This window comes from Nannobrachium achirus, assembly GCF_963921795.1.
Source record: "Nannobrachium achirus genome assembly, chromosome: 22".
Classification (NCBI taxonomy): Eukaryota; Metazoa; Chordata; class Actinopteri; order Myctophiformes; family Myctophidae; genus Nannobrachium; species Nannobrachium achirus.
In genome coordinates this window covers 17,083,030-17,108,962 of record NC_137829.1, presented here as the reverse complement: position 1 = coordinate 17,108,962, position 25,933 = coordinate 17,083,030, and the positions used below count along the sequence as shown (strand labels likewise).

The 25,933-nt window shown below is 41.6% G+C and overlaps 1 protein-coding gene across 1 annotated transcript; it reads left to right on the top strand.

The window, feature by feature from the left end:
* Nucleotides 1-8: 8 nt before the first annotated feature.
* Nucleotides 9-25,933, top strand: rubcnl (rubicon like autophagy enhancer; the record flags this gene model as incomplete). Its single annotated transcript, XM_080752723.1, has 18 exons — nucleotides 9-219; nucleotides 6,697-6,794; nucleotides 7,252-7,302; nucleotides 11,800-11,914; nucleotides 12,222-12,668; nucleotides 13,426-13,502; nucleotides 15,592-16,153; nucleotides 17,042-17,087; nucleotides 17,350-17,512; nucleotides 18,131-18,276; nucleotides 19,445-19,509; nucleotides 20,582-20,621; nucleotides 21,045-21,122; nucleotides 21,432-21,552; nucleotides 22,416-22,477; nucleotides 23,796-23,946; nucleotides 25,083-25,173; nucleotides 25,691-25,933. The coding sequence occupies 18 exons, from the start codon at nucleotides 9-11 to the stop codon at nucleotides 25,780-25,782; spliced, it is 2,616 nt and encodes an 871-aa protein (XP_080608849.1). The 3' UTR covers nucleotides 25,783-25,933.

Here is a 25,933-nt window from a genome sequence, read left to right as displayed (position 1 = left end):
GGGATAAAATGTGTCAAATGGAGTCTCTGCGGCTGTCGATCAATGAACACCTGACGTCGGTGGGAGAGGAGATATTGTGTGTTTTGGAAAAACAGCACATTTGCAGCATGAAGCTCGTCAGGGTGTTTGTGCTGCAGCGCCTCAGTGCGGCGGCGGAGTTCATGTGCAGCCTCTTCCAGAGAGAGATGGAGAGACAAGACAAACTACAGCACACTGCAGGTTGGTTCACTCTTATGTTGATTTGAACACAGCTTAGCTACACCTACTACTGTAGCTAATGCAACTAGCCTATAAAGCAGGGGTCTTCAACGTTTTCAGGCCAAGGACCCCTTAGTTGAGAGAGAGATGAAGCAGGGACCCCCACAACCTTTTTCATAGATTCCATAGTTTCATAAACTTGACAGCACAATCATCATTGTATTGTATTACAATGATTGTATTGTATTGTATTGTATTGTATTCTATTGTATTGTAGTGCTGCCTCTGGGCAACACATTTTCCCCCTTGGGATAATAAAGGTATCTATCTATCTATCTATTTTGGATGCATGTCAATTTGCCACTTGAACAGTCAATTAAATAATACACTTGACCTTTCACTGTGTAGTTAAGTGCTCTTTTCCCCCTCTACACCAAACCTTGCTGAAAATCGAAAATAGCCGATCTACAAGCTCACAACGCCTTGCAGCTGTATGCAGACTGTGGATTGGGGGGGGGGTCTTATTTATTTGTCAAATAAAAGCAAAATACATTTATTTTGTGCCTGGACAAGTGAATGGGAAATGTACTTGCTTGTCAAGCCCTGCTATATCTGCACTATCCAGTAGCAGTGATGGAATGAGTACTCACATGTTTAACTTAGCAATGTAGATAAAATTGTATTCTCTGGAATTCAAAATGTACTTGAGTAAGAGTATACAGGTATTGTCATCAAAATGTACTTAAAGTACCAAAAGTGAAAGTAGGCCTACTCATTATCCCATTTCAAGTTCTCAAATAAGCTCACAATGCGTAGCATAGCTTAAACTTAGATTGGATATTTTCAAATGGTATATAGGGATTAAGTGGTCAATGTATGTTTTGTAATATTTATAATCAAAACCTTCAAAGTACCGGTAACTAAAGTTTTCAAATAATTGTAGTGGAATAAAATACAATATTTGTCTGTGGAGTTGAAGTAAAAGTACTGATAATTGAAAACACTCCAGTAAAGTAAAAGTATCTTAAAACTGTACTGTACCTAAGTAAATGTACTTACCGTAGTTAGTTACTTTCTACCAATGTGTCCAGTAGCTTTACTGCAGCTAAGATAATGGCTCAAATACATTTCCCAGTAGCTTGTGCGGTAGCTTCAGTACTTTCACACGTTGTAGATTCTGATTAGTTAAAGGTGGGGAGAGCGGGGTAAACTGAGACACCGGGTAAACTGAGACGCTCCATTTATCTTGGCAATGGAACACATTTGTGGCCATGTGACCATTATATTTTCAAGCCCCTTGAATTTCCCACTTGTCATGAAAAGAGAGACCTGATAGTGCTGTAGAAAACATGCTTTTTTCACAAAAATGTGTTTTTTGCATGTAAAAGTAAATTTTCTTGCTGTCAACATAATCAGCTGTTGTGTCAAAGCAAATTGATGCAGGGAGAACATTTTATATCATACATGTTGATGAACTACCAACTTATAAATCCATGTGATAGATGCTAGCTGAAGATTACCCTGAATTGATAAAAATATCCCTTTTCCCAAAATGTGGCTGTGGGGTAAAGTGAGACAATTGCTTCGGGGTAAAGTGAGACTATCCTTAACATGAAAGACAGGGAGAAAGCTGTAAAAACCTAATTAAAGGGTGTACCAAACTAGTCTCAATTGATTCTTATGTATTTTCCCCTGTAGAATCCATTTTTGATATATATTTCTTTGTATTGTGCATAATTAATGAGATAATTAGCATATTTGACTAAATATGCGAATTATTTCATTAGTTATGCACAATACAACAATATACTTTGCAGAAATAGATTCTACAGGAAGAATTACATAAGGATCAACTGAGGAAAGTTTGGTAAACCCTTCTATACATTTTTTATAGGGTTTTTAGTTTTTTCCTTCTGCCCATGTGTCACATTATTTGACACATGGGTGGAAATGACAGGACAAAGCCTATTAAAAGAATGTCTGCTATGTACATTTTTGTATTACGCATATTTAACCCGGTTAACCGGGTTTTTGTGTTTTTATGGTAGTTTTAAAGTGAAAAAAGTGAGTGGATCACTTTACCCCGTTGATTTCTCTGGTCTGTCTCAGTTTACCCCGGTCCTGGGGTAAACTGAGACACAAGACCACTTTTTTTAAAACAATCATATTTTCTCTGCCTTTTGTCTTGAATATGTTCTGATAACTTCCATTGTTAGGAAACATCCCAAATTACTGGGAAATGTGTATATTTTTACTGATATATCTTTTAGTTCGCCTCTAGGGGAGAAAATGTAAAAAGTGTCTCAGTTTACCCCGCTCTCCCCTATGTATGTGTATGTGTCCGTCCATGTCCTTGCTCTGGGTAGACTAGAGCTTCTTTCAAACCTCTGTTTAGCCTCAGTGACATTACAAATACTGAAAAATACCACTAGGTGTCAGTGTTGGCCCACATAACCTGAACCTCTAACTTCATTATGCTGCAGCCTGACTTCACTGTGCATTATTTGAATCAATGTCTGTGTATTTGTTTATTTATTCATGCTTTTATTCTTATTTGCTTTCAGCAACGTTCTTGAACTTTTATCTTCCACACTGCTGAAGAGTAACACACTTTTCTTTCATTCTGTCTATCATCATTACTAAATAAATAATTGACAGATTATTTATATATTATATATAGCCCAGGCTGCTTAGCCTCTCGTTTGTAGTAAAAAAAAAAAATACATTTTCTCTACTCACCAAGACTTTTACTTACTTTACTTTATTTGTTTATTTAGACGGGACAATGCATATTAATGAACACTACATGAATGCAATGTAAATAAGCCGGAATTAGCAAGAATGCTAAATTTCATCCGTAGTCCCCACATGAAGACAAAACAATACATACCAACAAACAGTAACCCTACATTAGGAGAGGGCGCCTAAGAACATACATACAAATACTATTTTTCCTGAACCAAGAAAAAAACAACAAAACAACACATATTACTAACAGTACCCTACATTAAAAAAGGATAGTTAAAATATATACGTACATGGCATGAGCTGTACTCTTAGAACTATACATGGTCACAGGTTTGATTGTCAACTAACTAACCAAGACAAAGACGGTTCTAAGATATTGAAAGCTTACTTTCTTCAGTGGGAACACTCAGAGCCCCCCACCTCACCTCTAAAATACACTTTTTGGACAGAAAAGAGAATATTTCACCAGAGATTTTAGCTACTCCACACACCCTCTATAGATCTTGTCAATAGAAAGTTCCATTGACCAGATTTTCACCTTCGGTGAGATATTTTCTTTTCTGGCTAAAAAGTGTATTTTAGACGTGAGGTGGAGGGCTCAAACTCCCTAAAGCCGTCTTTGTTTTGGTGAGTAGCAAAACTGTATTTTTTATTTTTTACTACAGACAAGAGGTTGCACAGCCTTTCCTACGGTGCCAGGGCTCATTGGTGACATAGCGTTAAAGCTATACATGTAACTTTTTTAATAAAACAAATCTTAAAATTGTCCTAATTATTAAATCTCTAAAGTTTTAGAACACCCACTCTGTTCATTTCAGCTCCCAAAGCCTTTTCTTTATATGTGTTCTACTGAGCCCTGGTGGCCGTGACCGGGGCTGTTTTTCCCGGCAAAATTACGTCATATGCATCATTCTGTACACGTGTCTCCCTACCGGCCAATCAAAGCCCAGATCATACACTGCCGAGCTCTTCAGGAAATACACTGCAGTGTTTACAATGGGCTAGGAGTCTAGCATGTATCTCCCCAACCGAGGCTCGTAGAGGGACACGAAAGACCTCTATGGATAGGTCTCGGCGAGGCGGACGCGGTGGTCTGAAGGCCCGGTCCGCGGCGAAAAACGGCCGAAAAAAGCAGACGCGACCGCGGTTTGCTATAACGCTACTGACCACCAGTTGAGCAACTTACACAGTATAGCTTTAAGGAGAACTCCTTCTATGGCCCAGAGCTAGCTGGACTAGTGAGCCGTGGGTTATGGGTTTGAAGAGCTAGCCGGACTAGTGAGCCGTGGGTCATGGGTTCGACCCCGGCTCTGGGAGCTGCACTCCTCGGCTACACTTACAATATATACTGTATGTGTGTGTGCTGCATTTACAGTATGTTACAGTGCTGTCAATGACAGTACATAAACACTAGCATACGGTCAGGTTTCAAAACATTTAACATCCGACAAAAGTTCTGATCCCGCCCACCCAAACCTCTGGATGATGTCATATTGTAGTCCAGAACCCAGCCGCACTGAAGGAGCAAATGTCTTTGCCAACAAATAGCCGATCTACAAGCTCACGCGTTGTGAGCTTGTAGATCTGCTATTGGGATTCCGCCCCAGGATAATGGATGTTGGGGATATTTTGATTATCGCGTCACAATAATCGTGATATGAAATTTTCATATCGTCCCATCCCTAGAAGGAAGACACGAGGAGAGGAGCTCCAGTCTGCTCCAGGAGGAACCACAACCTCCACAGATCAAAGAGGAACTGGAAGAGGACGCTGATGTGTCAACTTTGACATCACTGAGCAACACTCTCTCAGGTAAAAAGAAAAAAAGAAAGAAAAGGCTCCATTTATTAGCACTAATGCGCTATATAAATGCACCATTTACCATTTCCAAAAGCCCCCTTGGCAGCTCATAGAGCAGGGGTCTGCAAACGACCCCCCGCCCGCCCACCCGCCTGCACACACACACACACACACACACACACACACACACACACACACACACACACACACACACACACACACAGCTGGTTAAACATGTTGCCTCATATGCTAGATGCAGAATAGATATGCCTCAAGCTAGATGCAGAATAGATATAGATACACCATAAAAATGCTAATATACAGCATATGATTTGTGAAAGTGACAAACGGGCTTCACAGTTATGTCAGGTGTGTTCATATGCTAATGGTGATGCGATTTCAGATCAATTGCTCCAGCCACTGAGGAGAAACGCTGTGACAGACACTCACTCAGACAGACAGACACTCAGACAGACAGACAGACAGACAGACATTCCGAAAATTATATGTTTGATGTAATGCCTCAACTCTTAGTGCTCATCAGGGTGAGGGGGTCCCCAGTTAAAATATATGATTATTTTGGGGGTCGCGGACTGAAAATGTTGAGAACCACTGCTATAGATAACGCACGTTAGCTGCTGAGGCTCTCCGAGGTTCAGTAAAACCAGATCAAGGAAATGTCACTTTTTAGCCGTCATCAATAATGTACCGAACTGTTACGCCTGTGTCCAATTGAACCAAACTGAATTTTGTGAACACCCCTGTTCAGAGCCCAAGTTATCTTGCTTCCATCAGACATGCAATGTATTTCATTTCTTGTGTGAATACAAAAGGTATCAAAAATGCCTTAAAGCTATACTGTGTAAGTTGCTCAACTAGTGGTCAGTAGCAGTAGAGCAAACCGCGGTCGCGTCTGCTTTTTTCGGCCGTTTTTCGCCGCGGACTGGGCTTTCAGACCACTGCGTCCGCCTCGCCTCGCCGAGACGCATCCATCGAGGTCTTTCGTGTCCCTCTACGAGCCTCGGTTGGGGAGTTACATGCTAAACTCCTAGACCAGTGTAAACACTGCAGTGTACTTCCTGAAGAGCTCGGCAGTGTATGATCTGGGCTTTGATTGGCCGGTAGGGAGACACGTGTACAGAATGATGCATATGACGTAATTTTGCCGGAAAAACAGACCCGGTCACGGCCACCATGCAGGGCTCAGTAGAACACATATAAAGAAAAGGCTTCGGGAGCTGAAATTAACAGAGTGGGGGTTCTAAAACTTTAGCGATTTAATAGTTAGGACAATTTTAAGATATGTTTTATAAAAAAAGTTACATAGTATAACTTTAAAGAAGTGGTGCCATATACAAATCTAGCCCTAAAATCACGCAGCTTTGCACACACACTCCTTGGCTGCCAAACCACAACCTCCACCCCTCATTTCTCACATGGCCCTCTTCTAGCGCCGCTCGCCTTCTGCGCAATGCACGATGGGATGTTGGAAAGTTGTGGATACACGCTCACAGCGTGGCATCTGCTATTTTTGAAAAATCTCGAGTGTGTTGCATGTGTTTGAATGAATCTTTTTAAAAAGCGAACATTTGTAACTCAAATATTTGCTTTCTGGGTGGTCCCTGGAACAACATATTTTGAGATGGGGGTCTGTGGCCAAATACATGTAATTTTGGGGGTTCCTTGACATGAAAAAGTTTGAGAACCACTGATTTAGAAGACATTTATAGAATCAGGTCAAAATATTCAAAGACTTGCACAAATGTTCACAATCTAAAAAAATAAATGCAGATCTACAAGCTCACAGCGTGGCACTCGGTGCCGCACTGTGAACTTGTATATCTGCTATTTTTTATAGTTGAAGCATAAAATAATGGTTAAAGTGGTTCAAATCTAAAGTGACACAGATTTGCGTTCACACCTAAATGGATTGATGAATCTTTTGCCTAGACATCCAGCCCCTCCCTGTGTGTAAAGAAGAGGAAGTTTCCCCTGCAGAGGAGAGGAGCCCCAGTCTGGTCCAGGAGGAGTCGGACCCTCCACAGCAGGCACGTGCACACATAGACATCAAAGGGGGCTTGAGCCCCTGCCCTTTTATCCGTCTGTAAAAAAGCGCCCTCTCCAGACCATGAATGCAGTTTTTTTACTATGGTGAAAGAAATGCAAATGCCCCCTCTTTCCATGCCATACCTGAAGGCAGGATTCAAGTGAATAGCCTTGTCCAAACTCTCCTGAACTTGAATGCTGCATCTTATGTTGAAAGAATTGCCCTCTCTGTGTAGAAATCCATGCCGTTACGCCACATCTCCGTTATTGATTTTATTATGCTTAGTTCAGTGTGGTATCAAGTAACGAAAATAGCCGACCTCCAAGCTCACAACGCATGGCAGCGCAATGCGTTGTGAGCTTGGAGGTCTGCTATTTTCGATATTTTCACCAAAAGGCCCTGTTTAGAAATGTCAGCCCCTGCCTCTCTAACATTCTCTGCACGTCCCTGCTCCACAGATTAAACAGGAACCAGAGGAGGCTGCTCCATCGACATTGACGTTAGTAGAAGTGAAAATTGAGGATGATGATGATGATGTTGATGGTGGTGAAAACAGAGAGACAGAGCCTCGAGCCAGCACCTCAACGGATTACATAAAAACACAAGCTTACATACAGCACTGGATACCATCACAACCAGCTGCTAAAGACCATCTCCTCTCTTCTTCACACTGTTCTGAATCTGACATCACTGAAGACAGCGATGAGTGGGAGGAGAACAGGGTAGATCTGTCAGCTTTAAACACACCGAATTCACACAAGACACAGCATGTGGTGGAAGGAGAAGGATTGTCTTTATTAAGTAACAAACTGTCCCCGGATCTGAAATCATCATCAAAACAAACTCACTCCATGACGAGTCACGCAGGGAAAACCCACAGTTGTGCAGCGTGTGGCAAAGTGTTTAATCACAAGGGACATCTGAACCAGCACATGGTGATTCATACAGGGACAAAGGCCTTTACGTGTACAGTTTGTGGCAAAGGCTATAGTCAAAAGGGTTATCTAAAAACACACATGAGGACCCACACGGGGGAAAAGCCATATACCTGTACAGTGTGTGGCAAAGGCTGTAGTGAAAACGGTGCTCTCAAAAGACACATGAGGACTCATACAGGGGAGAAGCCCTTTACTTGTACGGTTTGTGGAAAGGGCTGTAGTCAAATGTGTGAACTTAAAACACACATGAGGACTCACACGGGGGAAAGACCCTTTACTTGTACGGTTTGCGGTAAAGGCTGCAGTGAAAAGGGTGTTCTAAAAAAGCACATGAGGACTCATACGGGGGAAAAGCCATTTATTTGTAACGTTTGTGGCAAAGGATTCGGTCAAATGTCTAATCTAAAGTCACACATGAGGACTCATATAGAAGGAAGAACCCTTTAGTTGCAGTTTGTGGCAAATGCTTTGATCAAAATTATGTTTTGCTCTTTCAGAGGAGAAAATGTTTGTTGAACAGTGAGTTGATACATTATATCATACGTATATGAGCATTCCCTCTAATCAATGGCAATTCATCCTACTATGCATTGCTATTGACAATTGTCAATGCTGACAGTTTTCCTTTTATAGGCAATGGATTTGAATGCATGCATTCACCATAATGGACTAGCAAATGCTTTTGTTGCCTTTTATTGCTTTTAATCTTTTATTATTACCAATGTGAACATTGGTGTCTGTCCACATTAACAGTGTTTATAAAGGTATAGTCCTTTTTATATTCATTAATATATGCATGTAATCATGCTGTAATAAAGTGCTTACAGACTCACAATGTATGACTATATGGGGTGGCGGCAGTGGCTCAGGGGTATTCAAACTGTCATTAGAACATGGAGGGTTGGTGTTGAACAGACCTTGAGCAAGACTGAACACTAGTTGCTCCCGGTGAGCATGGTTTCCTCCTCCATTGGGGTATGAATGTGTGTTTGAATGGGTGAATATAATGCACAATCTCTGTAAAGCGCCTTGAATAAAGGCGCTATATACATTTACCATTTACTATATATATTTTAAGGTGCTGCTGTTTGTTTAATCAACTCAAGGACTTACTTTCTGAATTGTTTCACACCTGTCAGAGCTCTGAGGTCCGCTGACAGGTTACTGCTGGTTGTCCCAAAAACAAGACTGATATGCATGCAGGGGTGACCTACAGATATGCAGGGGTGCCCTACTCATTTGCCTTGTTGGCAGTGGATCACACCTATGAGAGAGAGAGACTGAGCTACCTGGAATCATGTACGTATGTCCTTTACATATTATATCAAGTGCATATGTGAGTGCTTTTTTTTTTACTTGTTTGCTTTGTTTCCGTGCAACATTTTGGTCAACAGTTGTTTTTTAATGTAAATAAAGTTTGATTTGATTTGACTGGAAACGAGCACACTGCACAGCTTAGCTCAGTGTCTAAAATTATTAATAAAGAGACGTTTATGTTTTGTTTCACTTATGAGCCATTTCATGGAAGAATTTCATGGAAGTTCAATCGGTAAACATTTCCAACTCAAATGCTAAAAAGCAGAATGGCCTTAGCTCAAATCTGTGTCACTTTAGATTTGAACAGTTTTCACCATTATTTTATGCTTTGTGCCGCACTGCGAGCTTGTAGATCTGCATATCTTGAACATTTCTGGCCCAATTCTATAAATGTCTTCTAAATCCATCTTCTAAATCAGTGGTTCTGAACCTTTTTAATGTCAAGGACCCCCAAAATTACAGGTATTTGGCCGCGGACCTCTATCTCAAAATATGTTGTTCCAGGGACCACCCAGAAGCAAATGAGTTATAAATGTTCGCTTTTAAAAAGATATATTCAAAGACTTGCAAAAAATATCTAGATTTTTCGAAAATAGCAGATCTACAAGCTCGGTGCCACGCTGTGTATCCACCGTCCTATTACCGTAATTGGTTCAGATACTTTTTTCCCCTAATGGTCAGCACCAGACCTTTTTATTCTGCCAATGTGTTGTTGTTTTTTTTTCTTCTTTTTTTTTGTAGGCAATAGTTTTTACCTCTTACAAGACATTATGTAAGGGCTTTCTTGTGTATTTATCCTGTTCAATTCATTTTCTGCACAATCAATCAATCAATTCTTCGCTATCTTTCGACTTTTGGCCAGAATACATCGTATCCAAAAAGTAAAGACTAGGCTATGATTTTCCCAACACTGGCAAAATCATACTCTGGGAGCGTGGAACTACCTTTACTTTTTGGAAACGATCTCTTGAAAAGGGTGATCTACCTCTGCATGGAGGAATTCCACCGCAGCCGTAGGCCCTCATCTCGGACCACTGCAGTTCTACTGCGGAGGGTGAGTTTCTATATGGGCCTACCTGTAGCCCAGTGGTTCCCTTTCAGCTCAAGACCCAAAAGAGAAATTAGACTCAAACTAAGTCTCCTGCGGAGACTAGAGCAGTCATTCAGGGGTTTCCAGGGTCCCAGGAAAAATTTGGAAAAGAAAAAGTAAAATCAATAGCTGATGTGAGCTTGTATAGTAGATCTGATCTTTTCACCGAATGTTAATCTATTTTATGACATTCCCTGAACTTTCTACTTTGTTTCTACATTGTATATCAAAACAATATTATACTTTTTGTTTTACCTATCATGCATAAACACTTTCACTATCCCCCCCCCCCCACACACACACACACACACACAAAAAAAAAAGGGAAAAGAAAAACTGCTTGCTCCATGCTCAACCACTGAAAGCACAATGTGACATTAATAATTGAGGAAGTGTCTCTGGCCAAACGCTTTCTCTCTCGTTAAGCTGCATATTAGGAGGGCTGTACGTTCTACAACAACCAGCCTTATATCTGCTGCTGCTGCTGGGGCCCAAAACATGGTGAGCGAGCATTGTTATGTGTTTATAGTGAACTGCTAAATGTCATTTATTTATTTATTTTATGTTATAGTGAACTGATTATTTTATCATGTTTTAAGCTGCTCTCTGTAACTTTCCTGTCATGTATTTATTTTATTTATTTATTTTAGCCAATAGAGCCTGCCCGCTTGTTCAGGGAAGAAATTCAGTTTTGACCTATAAGTCAAAATCAACCAATAACAGCATTCTGTCAAGGGTTGTGTTCAACCTAGACACAGGGTGTCTCAATAGAAGAGCAGGGAGACCAAATACAACCAGTTTATAAATTAAATCCAGCCTACTCTACCATACAGATTGATAGAGCTTTAAGCTATATATCGTCGCTGTCGGGCAGAAAGCTCTTAGCTTGAACGTTTTGTGTTTTCCCGTTAATGATTGCCTACCTGATCATACTTGGTTGTATTTAGTAATTTAAATGACTTCTTGAATTTTTAATCCACACAGGAATCTGTAATGAACCATTCACATCTCTACAGCTCACTTATACTGAGTTCATAAACGAAGACATTGAAAATGTATTTAATTTAATGTTGAGAACTGTTTCTGCTCAGTAGGAACTGAGCAGAAACAGCAAATCTATAGAAGCTCACAACGCAACCCGTAGATGTTCTATTTTTGCTGTGTGTTTGTCCAATCCTAGGGACGGACGTTATAGGGTTCATGTTGTTAGTTACAGTAGCCACACTGGACTGTCATTTCCCCGTCAGCATAGTAGCTTGGTCGGGTGTTACAGTATGTACAGCATGTGACTCAAGGAGATTGCATGCACAGGAAGTTAGTCAATCTGTAATCATAGACATTATTATTGCAATCTCTTTCTCTCGCTGTCTCTCTCACTAGCTCTTTGTCAATTCAATCCAATTCAATTCAAAGGGCTTCATTGGCATGAGAATACATAGTTTACATTGCCAAAGCAGAAGTGTACACAGTACAATACAACCAATCAATATAATACAATCAAAATAAAATATGTACAATTTGAAGGGGTGGAACAGTTTTCATGTATGGAGATTACTCGATGCAGACAGTGCAAGGATGTGTACTTTGTCTCTTTCTTTCCCTATCTTCCTCTCCCCAACTCTTCCTCCGTACTCTTCATTTTCTTCCGTCCTTCTCTTCAGATGGAGCGTTTCAGAACGGTCTCCGTCCCTATCCGTAGGACCGGCTATGCCACCTGGAGTGTGGAAGGTGTCCCTGAGGCTGCACTTACAACCCCGGCTCCTCTGACCAAAACCGGTACGAAAGTAACGCCACCAGAACAGTACGGAACAAAATGGGATGTACTTTTTTGTAGATCTGATATCTAAACTGATATTAGGGCCAGGTTTTGGTTTGAACATCTTTATTTGTATGTCCAAAATAGGGATGCCAGTTTGAAAGCGGTTAAATCAAAATGTTGTTAAATTTAAAAAAAAACTACTTTCTTACTAGTAACTTATTCATTTGTTAAATAAATGTTAAATGTGTGTACTGTGTTTCTGTCTCTCACCTCTCTATCTCTGTGTTTCTGTCTATCTGTCTGCTGCCTCTGTCTCTCTGTCAGTCTCTCTTCCAACAGAAGACATTTCCAGTCCTCATCAGCAGTGTGACAGTCCCCGACCGATCCCTCTCCTCCCCGTGTCCGTGTTGGAAACCCCTGGAGGACTGGGCGACACCACGCTATCCCATCAGCCCCCTGGAGGACTGGAGGACACCACGCTATCCCATCAGCCCCCTGGAGGACTGGACGACACCACGCTATCCCATCAGCCCCCTGGAGGACTGGACGACACCACGCTATCCCATCATCAGCCCCCTCTGCCTTCCCTTTCCAGGCGTACCCGTTACAGGACCATGCGGCTCTCTCACACTGAACCTGTGTCCGACAGCGCCGCCCTGGTGCAGGCCTTCAGTCTGACACGCAGTGTTTCTTCTAATGACGACACCAAGGAAGATGAGGAGGAGGAGGAGGAGGAAGATCATAAAGACAGAAGTCCTCACAGCCATGACGGTAATGAGGAGGACCTGGAGGTCAAATGTTTAACATATGTACTTAACACAACCATGGTGAAATGACTTGTCCAAATCTCTGAAAAGATTATTGCACTTTTAGCTCAGAAACATAGATTTGTTATATTTCTTTGCCAAAAGGGGAGCATTAACATTCTAGTCATCAAACGGGGTATGCATCCGAGCGTCTATACAAACACAATTGGCTTGTGTTCAGGGGAGGGAAGCCGGACAGGAAGGGTGAAAATTTTCACTGCGTGTACTCCTATAGGCTGGGAGTGTTGGGGCGAGAGCCGAGAGGAGTAAGGCTCTACATCCTCACTGGAAGATGAGCTAGTAGGATACAACAACAGTGACAACACACAGAAATGTGTGTGGGGAGGAATCTATTGACATAACGATTACATTGGGGAGAAAAAAAGAAACAAATATATATACAGTATTAGTTTTTTTGTAATAATGTATTAGCCCATCAGAACCGGGAAATCATCTGTAATTTTAGATTTGTGTGTTTTCTATTAAGAAATAGCAGTTACAAGCTCACATTGCGTCACTTTGAGAAATAACTTCTGGTTTAGAATGCGTTTGAAGAATTGGCCTTGGGTTAAGAAAACAAAAGGGGCAAGGGTAATTCCCTTTTCTGAACGAAAAACATGGCATGTGCATTCTTGTATAAATGCAATAGATTACATTTATATAGATCTATTCATCCACTGATCATGATGGATTGTGATGGTCTGTCCTTTGTTTTGCACCAGTGACACATCCTCCATGGGCCCTCCAGGACATCACAGAGTCCACAGACATCTTCAGAGCCAGCTGTGAGCTGGAGAAGGTATGTCCTCAAACAAAATGATTCAGGCTATGGTTAGTGTTAAACATTAGATAGTGGTTCGGTTTAGGAGTTGGCTAGCTCAGTGGCCTTGTGGTTAGAGTGTCCGCCCTGAGACTGGGAGGCCGTGGTTCGATCCCCAGGCTGAAGACCCTGTAACCTTCATGCTTGGCACTTAGCATCAAGGGTTGGAACATACTAGCGTCATGTCTAGGGGGTGTACAGTACTTGTACATGAAGTTGCCTCGCCAGTGGTGTGTTCTAGACTTTTTTTGAGATACGCTATTTTGAAAGGTTCATGAGGGCATACGCTTTTAAAAAAATAAAAAATCACACCCGTGTGAAGTGGAGCTGTGTGTGTGTGTGTGTGTGTGTGTGTGTGTGTGTGTGTGTGTGTGTGTGTGTGTGTGTGTGTGTGTGTGTAGATCATGTGTACCGATTTTTGTGACATTTGAAGAAAACATGTAGGAAAAGGAGCAAAAAGTGTGTTTTGGAGAAAATTCAAGATGGCGGAAAATCTATCCTGGCGCAAATGGGCGTGGCCTATATGGGGAGATGCGTCTTGACCCAAGGAATCCAGGGAAAAAAGAATTTTAATTTTCCGATCTACGGTTCAAGAGTTACGGGGCAAAACGTAAAGTGGGCCGTTATAGCGCCACCATGAGGCCGAGTGATGTAATTATTTTTCGATTCATTCTTAAAATCATTATGAATCTCCTCTCCGAGGTTTGAAACTGTAGCTCCTATGGTTTACGAGAGAAAAATACTTGAAAGTGATTTCTTGCATTGTCCCATTATAAGTCAATGGGGACAATTAAGCGTCGTTTTTTGCCGATTACGTCGGCATGGTAAGGCGGATCGGAACGAAAGGTAATAGAACACCATTCCCGGCCGAGCCGCACATTTTGATGTATATATTGCGCGAGTGGCGTAAATGGTGCGGTACTAGTTACGCGCCGAAGTCAGGCTACATACACACAGACACACAGACAGACACACACACACACACACAGACCCACACAGCCACGTATAGGGAGCTGCACACAGCTCCAAAAAGAATGTCTTCATAGCATACTCCGTAATCTGTATGACAGGTAGAACACAGCACTGTGCCTCGCGCTACAGAAACAGAAGATAGCCTCCTGCCCTATGGGGCACATGTGACATGGCTCTGCAAGGCTTACTTACTTACTTTAGGGGTTGAGGTTAGATTTTTCTCTATTTTATACTTAGTTGTGTGGCGATGTCACACACCAGAAAATAGCCGATCTAGGAGCTTAATTTGCTATTGTACGGCTATTGTTCAGCCACTTTCAGCCATTATTCATTGCCATCCTAAAATGTTAAGGTCCTCATTGCGACCGAAGGTTGCAGTTTACCATGAAAAATTTCACAGTTTGTCTCTGTGTGTGTGTTTGTATGTGTACACATTTTTACAGTCTATGGGTTGGTTCCCTTGACACATCACTGTGACATCACAGGTGATCACCTATGTAAAAGTCCACATATGGGTATTCCCCAGAATCCCTTTTATGCCCATATATGAAGATCCCTGATGTCATCGATATATATATATATAGGGGCCAAGACATGGCCCTGTCTGTGTGGCTGGTTCAGATAGGGATCTCCATGTATGTGAATAAAATATATTGTATGCATTTGTATATGGATATGGATACATATTATTATTAATAAAGAATAACATGAAATAAAAAGTCCATATATGGGCATTTACTCTGATTTACACCCTACCTTCCCCTAAAACGTTAATATTATGTCCATATATGTATATGGATATATATTAATAAAGGATAAAATAAATAAAATGTCCATATTCAGTATGGGTATTCCCAGATGATGCCCTGTTAGGGTAATCCCCTTATACCCATATATGGAGATCCCCAGGCATCAAACCCAAGCCCTAACTCGCCAGGCCCTGCTTAGCTTTAATAATTAACATAATGTTTTGTGTGTGTGTGTGTGTGTGTGTGTGTGTGTGTGTGTGTGTGTGTGTGTGTGTGTGTGTGTGTGTGTGTGTGTGTGTGTGTGTGTGTGTGTGTGTGTGTGTGTGTGTGTGTGTGTGTGTGTCTAGGAGAATGCCCATTTCATAGTGGTGGACTTGGTGCTGGAAGTGCTGGAGAGGGTGAAATGGACCCTGACCCTCAGCCAGTGGACGTCCACAGCCAGCGATGCGAACACACACAACCCCGCAGAACAACACACACATACCACCAACAACCACAGAAAGAGCACAGAGATGGACACACAGGTGTCTGACACAGGTGCACACCAACAGACACACTGCACCACAGAGGACGTATCACCGTTATGCCAACGCACGCCACGCTGTGCAGCAGAGACGCACGCGCACGAAGACAGACAGAGATCAGACGTAGACGCACACATGCAAAACTACAACACACACCACACATACACACTAATACAGGAGAAAGACAACTTGAGAAGAGATGACGACAACAGCAAACATAAAGACAGACTCACACAGGAGTGCGAGGCTGGCTCACACGCAAACACACAGCACTGTGTGGCACCTCGGCACGGACAGGAACAGGAAGTGGATGAAACAGGAAGTCATTGTGTTTGGCTCCAAACAAAGACCCTCTCTGTCCTCTCCAACGACAGTGGCTTTGAAGGTAATCTGCTTTTTGAGCGGTAGACCGCTCCATAGCATGGCCGTGTGTGTATCCGTGTATCCGTGTATCCGTGTATGTATGTATGTATGTATGTGTGTATGTAGCCTGAACTACCACTCAGTGACCAGAGAGGGTGCTCTTGAGTCTAGTCTGAGCATTAACTGCAATATTCTCTCTCTCTCTCTCTCACACACACACACACGCACACACACACACGCACGCACACACACACACACACACACACACACACACACACACACAACCACCGCTCAGTTCACACGGGTGTGATTTTTGGTTTATACATGATTGTATGTATAGATCCTGGATCAATCTATCTAACCAAAACAGTACGGTATTTCCCAAACAAAGGGTCGCAGACACATTCTTATGATTTGCGAGTAACTATCCAATGTTTTTTGGTTTCCAACAATACGTTTCCCTTCCTCATTGGCTCTCATCGGTCCTTGTAAAAATACTGTTTAACCTCAAATAAATTCACAGTTCATGTTTAGCTGTTCACTCTATACCTTACCACTTTTTCTCCTGAATGTAGTCGTTACGCCAATTAATTCCTCCCCGCACACATTCCTGTGTTGTCACTGCTGTTGTATTCTACTGACTCACCTCACCCGCCTGTGAGGAGCCCACAAGGAGTGTGTGTGCAAAGTTTGGCATGGATAGGTGCAACGGTGCCGGAGATAAGAATATGGGCCAAAAGTGCGACGTGGCGTGATGGACAGACTGACTGACAGATAGCCGGTGGAGGTTTTCATAGTAACTTGCGACCTGGCGGTCGCAACAATACTACAGTACATACAGTATGTTGTGCCCTTCTAATACTGTACACAGTTCTTCAGATTCCTGAATGCTGCTAACTTTGTTTTTCAGATTGTGCAGTGGACAAAACACTGATGAGCAGAGCCTCCCTCACAGAGTAAGGACATCACAACCCAACATTAACTATTAATTGATATTAATTAATACTAATCAGCCACATCTGTCTGTCTGTCTGTCTGTCTGTCTGTCTGTCTGTCTTAGGTCATTAGGATGGCCTCAAATACAATCAATTATACAGTATTATTGTGAAAGAATAGGTCAAGATAGGCTATTTTCACCTAACGCCCCCGCCTAAACTATTGCACGACATCTTTAACATTAACACTAATAATTCTGATGAATGTGACCTGGGTTTATAGGTCCCTGCGCTGTCCCGTATTGCATAGTGGCGTGGAGTGTCCCATGGTCCATAGTGTGGAGAGCCTTGCACAGCAGCTGGTGTTGGTGTTTCGGAGAAACTGGTTTCCATCGGAGGGGGGTCTGCAACGTGGCCGATACAGCTTACGCACCTCACTGCTGCAGGTCAGAATGACACCTCACTGCTGCAGGTCAGAATGACACCTCACTGCTGCAGGTCAGAATGACACCTCAATGCTGCAGGTCAGAATGACACCTCACTGCTGCAGGTCAGAATGACAGCTTCACTTAGTGATGGACAGTAACGAACAAAGTACATTTGAGTACTGTTAAGTACATTTCTTTGTATATCTCTGTACAAGTTTACATGCATACTTTCACTCCGCTACATTTCAAAGACAAATATTGTACTACTGACTCCACTACATTTCTAGGAAGGGAAAAAAAGTACATTATGAATTAACCATTTGAGTTAGGGGCCGTGTCCACAGAGAGCACCTTTTGAGCAATGAAAAAAAGTCTACTCCAATGTTTCTCAACCTGTGGGTCTGGACCCCTGATGACAGTGAAGTGACAATTTAAGGAGCTTTTTTAATACATAAAAAAGAAAGAAAAACTATTACTATAACAACTGGACAAATATTGGCCAAATGTTGTCAAATAATATAACTGCCTGAAAAGTTTGAGAACCACTGTTCTATGCTCTGCATTACATAGTTTATTTTTGTTGTAGCGTGCAAGTCCGTTGAGTTAAGTGACTAGTGAGGATGTGATGGTTTCCAGCTGCCAGGGACCGGTGGTGAGGTGGTGAGTGGAGGGGGGAGGGGCAGTCTGCGCGAGGAGATCGCTCTGAGGACCCGGATGAGGGGAACACTGGACTGGAGCCCACCACGCTTCACCCTCATCTACACTGTCTGGCCATCACACAGGTACCGTAAATACACTCACATGGGGCTTAAGCCCCTGCCCTTTTATCCATCTGTAAAAAGTGCCCTCTCCAGAACATGAATGCAGTTTTTACAAGGGTGAAAGAAATGCAAATGCCCTCTTTCCATACCATATCTGAAGGCAGCATTCAAAAGAATTGTCTTATCCAAACTCTTCTGAACTTGAATGCAGCGTCTTATGTTGAAAGAGGTGTGTAGAAACCAATGCTGTTACGCCACATCTCCAGTATTCACTTGCTTATGCTTAGTTTAGTGTGGTATCAAGCACCGAAAATAGCCGACCTCCAACTGCGATGCGTTGGAGGTCTGCTATTGTCGATATTTTCATCAAAAGGCCATTTTAGACATTTCAGCCCCCTGCCTCTCTAACATGTTCTGCACTTCCCTGAATACACTGTCCATCTATCACATGTGTAATACAATACACTTATTACTTGGCTATATACTTTGGCTATAATAATAACACATATCTTAACTTATATTTTTTAACTTTTAGTAAATGTAAATAAATAAATAAATACAAATGGGATATTTACTTAACTCATTGAATGCCCTTTTCAAGATGGCCGCCAAGTACCAGGATGCCACGTTCTTAAATTTCTAGTGCACGGATACATTTTTAGTGCACGGATCGTGCACGCCCATGCACCATATATGCACCATATGTGTAGTACTTTTTAACAGCTTTCAAACAAAAAAATCCGCTTGGAAATCCGTTCAGGCATTCATGAGATACAAGCCTTCAAAGTCAGACAAAACAGCCATTTTTGACATTTTGAAAGATGTGTTTGTTATGGGGCTAAACATGCAATTTCGCAATTGCGATCATGCCTAATACATTTGAGGCATTTTTAGAATTTTTTTTATAAAAAAGATTTTTTTTTTTTTTTTTTTCAAAATGGCTTCCAACTCGGGAAACTCGGGCTGTGGCAGCCTGGGACTACTGTAATAACTCGGGAAACTCGGGCCTTGGCAGTCAATGAGTTAAGTTACAACCCAATAAGGAAATTGGTCTGTGACCCAAAAATGGGTCCCGACCCATTGTTTTTGGAAACGCTGAGGTACTGTATTTACACTGACCTTTGACCTGTGAGCTGGCTCAGCTCGCTGGGAGACTGAGTCGGTTTCCTCTTGTCACATGATCCCTTAGACGCAGTGAGGTCGTGACCTCTCAGCACTTCCTGTGTGCAGGCTGTGGAACAGAGATAGAACCCCGTGAGTACAATCTGCATCATTTCTGAGTTGATCTCACTGTAAAAATGTGTTAATGTAACTCCCAGGGTGTAAGAATGGACCCAAATGGACCTAAAGTCCATTCACTGGGCTGAGGATGGTATTGGTCAGGGGTCAACTGTGTTTGAAAAGCGTAACCACCGTGAGGGTGAAAATAGCAGATCTACAAGCTCTGTGAACATAAAACATTTACGACGAAGATATTTCATGTAAAGCAAAAAACAGGAGCGGGCCTAGTATAGAGCTATGGTGGAGCCCCGGACAGCTAAGTACAGTATATAGGGTTTAAGAGGTTAAGGTGTCACTGACACCTTCATTTAGAGTTCCAACTAGTCCCAATGAATCCTACTATAAACATCACTGTTTACAGTATTTTACAGTTATTTCCACTACCTGGAACACACAATTTCTGAATGGAACCAAAAAATAGGTTATTTTGAAATGTGTGTCATCCATTACTAATAGCTATTAATTCTAGTGTCATAATTTTTAATTGAATATGTGCGTGTCTTATCCAATGCCTTGAAGGCATAGAACAAAGCATAGAACAAAGCCTTTGCCAGACATGACAAAGGCCGAAGGCCATAAAGGAGTGTGGATCACTAGCATCCTTTAAAATTGCCCTGAAAAAACACTTACAGGCAGCAGCCGTTCGCAACTGGTAAAAAAGAAACTAACCTAGCCCAACCCTCCCCTCCCCTGCCCCTTTGTATATACTTACTTACTTACTGTTAAGACTCTTTTTTTTGTTCTCTCATTTTTCTTTTCTTTACCTATCTACTGCATAGTACTGTGTTCTATTCGTCTGTCATTCAATGTTATATGAGATACTTAAATGGTTTCCTGTGGAAATAAGCTTAGTCTTTTCATGGATCTCCTTTTAGTAGACCTTGTACCAGTGAACTGTACCGTCATGAAACTGTACCTTTTCCTATGCAAACTTCTAATAAAGTCTTCGATCAATCAATCAATCAATCAATCAATGACAAATCACAAGCTGTCTCTTTCCTGACCATTAACAATAACCCCCACAATGCCTCTCTCTTCATCTCAGGGTACATCAAGAAGTTACGCTATTGTGACTACCTGGGCAAGTATGTTTAAACACATGAACCTAGTGGGGGGTAGAGGGGGTGGGGGATTTGTCAAAAAATTGCAGATTAACAAGCTCACAATACATCACAGTGTGACACCTTGTGTGCTAGATTGGCTATTTCTTTGCCTTAGAGGTTTGGTGTAGGGCTAAGGATAGATATTTGGGGAACTCTGGTCAATGAAGTACATACCGTGGCGTAGTGTTTAAGTGGTTTAGATAAGTGTTTTTTACTGATATGTGACAATGAGCAAAGCAAACATTATACTTAGGTAGTTGTTTTTCTTTCTTCTAACGTCTGTGGTTTAATGTATGATGTGTATGTGAGATACAAACATGAAATTAATCAAATTAAAGAGACAGACAGCCTGCTTGCTTTAAAAATTAAACATGCATCAAACTGTTTCTATTGTTCCATTGAAAGGTATTTCTGTGACTGCTGCCATGCTGGTTCTGAAGCTGTTATCCCTGCACGAGTTCTGGCCCACTGGGACTTCAGCAGGTACTGCCAGTAGTCCTACTATTATCACCTCTACTAATAGTAGTACTATTAGTTTGTTTGAAAAGGTCACACCACTAGCTAAAACAATTTGAGGATATGACACAATACAGTCCAGGACTTATTTCGAACTTGTAGATTGCCTATACCTCTGCTAGTTTTGTGGGGGCATTAATAAGAAAACTGCTCCTGTGTCAATCTTAATGTCACAAAACAACACATAGTATAGGTTTAAATAGGTTTAAGTGCTTATAATATCATATTATTGCAGGTATTGAGTGACCTAACAAGGTAATAATATAAATATTGCAGGTATCCTGTGAGTAACTTCTCCAAGCAGCTGTTGGATTCCGTTTGGCACCAGCCCGTTTTTGATCTGACGATGGTGGGCCAGACCCTCTACAGCAGAGTGAAAGAACTGGATAGGTTCAGGGTGAGGACAATACTGTACACTGTTGGTACTATCAGTGTAGTATTCATTGTTACAACTATGTACACCAGAGATTCCTCAACATTTTTCAGGCCAAGGACCCTTTAGCTAAGAGAGAGATGAAGCAGGTACCCCCACTACATATTGGATTCATGTTAAATGTGTGTTTTCAGACTTCATGTTATATGAGTATTTTCAGACATTTTAAACCCTTAATACTTTGTAAACTTGACCTTTGGCTTAGTACTTGGTCTGCTCTTTTTTCCCCCCTGTACACCAAACCACTTTGCAGGAAATAGCCGATCTACAAGCTCACACCCTAGGTGTCCCCGACCCCTTGTTGAAGACCCCTGATACATATGAAAACTGTATAGCAGGCATTTGGGAACCTTTTTGACATGACATGACTTTTCTCCCCTTAGATAGTCACTGTGCACAAGTGTATAATTATGAGACCACATCAAAATAAAAATAATTTCAACAGATTTGGATTATATACAGCTGTAATAATCTTTAAAATCATATCTGGAAATTGTGACTCGGAGCAATAACCACGCCAATCACCCAGACTTCATCAGTTCAGAATCGCCTGGTCTATCTGATGGCGTATAGTCTCAAAGTGGCACTTAACACTGGATATGTGACAAACATTCCAAGACATAAACAAGACCATATTTGCCTGTCCATGAGGGCACTCACAAACGTATGCCACTGTGCCGGTGATTGCCCTCCCTGTGCCAATGATGGCACACATACCTAAGGTTGTCTACCTTCAGGCTGATAAAGACCCCGTCGCTAACCACCCTGCCAGGGTTTTGATAATCCCTTGTTTATTTGAACTATCTGTCTCTCTCCTCTCTTTCTAGGAGATTCAACGGCAGCTGCTCAGCATCAAGAGGCTGCTGGCAGCGTGCAGACTCTCTGCCGGGTACGTGACACATTTTAGTTCTCATATCGTTGCCTTTGGGTATAACCTTGTCCAAAACCCCTTATTTTTCAGGAAATGGAAAACAATTAATCGTGTTCCAATGAATCCGATGTAATTATTGTTCAGTCACAGTGAATACTTTTCATCAGTTAAATATAAAACAAAATAACTGTCACACTTAGCCACTTTGATTTTATTTATATACAGTGTATATTTTTAAATAGCTGATCTGCAAGCTCACAACGTACCACAATGCAAAGAGTTGTGAGCTTGTAGATCTGATATTTTGGCTAATTTTATGTGACACTCTTGTAAGATCATTTAAGGAAGAAATGTTTTTTTGGAGATGCAAGGTTTCTGCCCAAACACACTCTAGGAAATGGAAGTATCGGTTTCAAGACGGCCATAGTCTTTGGGCTTTTGTTGACTTTGGTCACTGAACTAAATATTGGACTCAAACGCCACAAGCCACACAATCCCCCCCCCCCAAGACTTTCATATGCTAAAAAGGCTTTTTTTCAGAGAGACCTATCAGGAGAAAATCTACTTTATTATCAACCTTTCTCTGCCCCAGCAAACCACACCCTTGCGGGATCTAGCACCAGTAAACATAGGACTTTCAGACGCCGGCACCCACTTAACCCATTTAGGCCTAGAATTATTGAATGCTTTAACCAGTGAAAAAAATAGCAGATATACAAGCTCACAGCGCGGCACCGAGTGCCGCGCTGCGAGCTTGTAGATCTGCTATTTTTGAAAAAGTCGTGAAAATGTGTGCAAATCTTTGAATATATGTATTTTCAAAGCGAATGTTTGTCACTCAAATTTTGCTTCTGGGTGGTCCCTGGAACTAAATGTTTTGAGATGGGGGTCCGTGGCCAAATACATATCATTTCGGGGGTCCTTCACATGAAAAGGTTTGAGAACCACTGACATAGTAGTCTCTCAAGAACAGACTAACTGAGCTCCAGTTAAGTGAAAAGGACCTTTTCTTTGATGATGGCTGGCCAGATTGCTGACATAGAAACATAGGTTTTTCAAAAAACCTTAGAAGGATTCAAAAGACACTTATAGAATCGGGTCAAAATTCTAATTTTCACAATTTTTCAAAAATAGCAGATCTACAAGCTGGCAGCGCTGCACTCGGTGCCGCGCTGTGAGCTTGTATGTCTGCTATTTTTCAATAGTTAAAGCATAAAATAATGATACACAATAATGTGTACCCGTTCTAAGATTTGTGTACCATGTCGCCTCTAGTGGTTCCAATTGGGACAGTGTATCTTTGTAAATTAACCATCTCTGTATTCACGCTGTGCAGAGTGAGTGAGTTTGACCGGCTTCCTGGTCACCTGACCCAAAGGCCACACCTCTTCTCCATGGACGACCTGCTGGCGCTCAAGAAAGGTCAGCTGATGCCGCTGGCCAGAGCCGCGCTGCGCAACGCTTCCATGCACGTCTACAACTGTCAGGTAATGTAGCGCAGTACAACAGCGTGTGGTCCGGGTACCCCAGGGGTCCTTGAGGGTGTTTCCAGGTGTCCCCCACCAGCAAAATCATTGATAGTTAACCAAATGGACCCTTGTGGGACTGTATCTCTGACACTGTACAACTGGAACCAAATGGACCCTTGTGGGACTGTATCTCTGACACTGTACAACTGGAACCAAATGGACCCTCTGTGGGTCTGTACAATGTAAGAAAAGATTCTGTTTAAAACGGAAAAAAGTACAGATATTTTTGCCATTACTGTACATAGTCCATTACTATACGGCCACTTCGTTCTTTTCTTCCATTTCCTAAAAAGTAACGGTTCAGACATTCAAGGTTTCCACCCGACATTGTGGAAATCTCATGTCCAAAACTGTTGTTTTTCAGGATTCAATTTCAAAAACAGCAATAGAAGCAGATAGACAAGCTAGAAAAACTTATGCTGCGCTTTTGTGTGACCCTGTAGTTTTTAGAGTAGAAGGGGAATTAATTTAACGAAAAAAGACAAGATAACCCAATAGATCTGGAAAGCATCTGTGTCACTTTAGATTTGTATCACTTTAACCATTATGTTATACTTTAGCTATTCAAAAATAGCAGACATACAAGCTCATAGCACGGCTATGACCTTGTAGATATGCTATTTTGGGGGAAAACATTTACATCTTTGAGTACATATATTTTTAAAGGAAATATTTGTAACTCAAATCTTTCTTTCTACATATAGGCCTACATATAATTTTGGGGGTCCTTGACATGAAAAGGTTTGAGAACCACTGATATATAGAAACATATGTTTTTCAAAAACCTTTGAAGGATTTAGAAGACACTTATAGAATCAACGTCAGGTCTTAACGGGTTCAAATATGGAGATACAGAGGCATGAAAGCCAAATGTCCTAAAAGCCAAACAGAAATGTAATTATCAACGACAAAAACACAATTAAATTGTTAATCGCAATTAGTCGAGTGAAACTTAGCCTCGGAAACCCAGGCATTTTATTTTGGCGATAGGAAGAAAAAAAAGTGACACTTAATTTTCATAATAAAATGTCATAATCGTGACAGCCCTATCCATGACCCTGTTGACTGTGTCAGTGATGTGTGTCCCTGTGCAGCTGTGTCTGGCCAGAGGTTTCATCTGTGAGTTCTGCAGAGAGGGAGACGTCCTCTTCTCCTTTCAGGGTGACACATGCAAACGCTGTCCAGGTATCACTTCCTCACATTATCTCTAAAAATAAAGTCATGTGTGCACGTTGTGGTGGACAGTCATCTACAAGTGCATTCCTTACTGTACTGTTTTGCAGGCGCATGACTTTCACTCCTCTACATTTCAAATGCAAGTAATTGTACTTTTGACTTCATATTTATAAGAAGGGACTCTTGGGATCCAAGCGTGCACAAATATATTATGAATTAACCCCTTGAGCCCTATTGGGGCTTCACAATTTGTACTTTGTGATACTTTTTTAACTGAATTAAATGAAAGCAAAGAATCAATCAGAGTTAAATTGTGAATTTAATTGTGCAAGTGACAGCTTGCAGAATGTAATGAAAGAGGAAGGTAATTTAGTATATTTTGCTGCCAATACTTTCTGTACTTTTACTAAAGTAACATTTTTGAATACAGGCATTTTACTTGGAGTATATTCTACATTGTGGTACTGCTACTTTGACTTACCACTGGGTAAAACGTATGTGTCTGGAAATGTTCTTTGTGTTGCAGTGTGCAAGGCGTGCTTTCACAGAGACTGTTTCACAGCTCAGACCTGCTGCCCTCGATGTGAACGCATCCAGTCAAGACAACACCTGATGTGAACGCATCCAGTCAAGACAACACCTGATGTGAACGCATCCAGTCAAGACAACACCTGATGTGAACGCATCCAGTCAAGACAACACCTGATGTGAACGCATCCAGTCAAGACAACACCTGATGTGAACGCATCCAGTCAAGACAACACCTGAT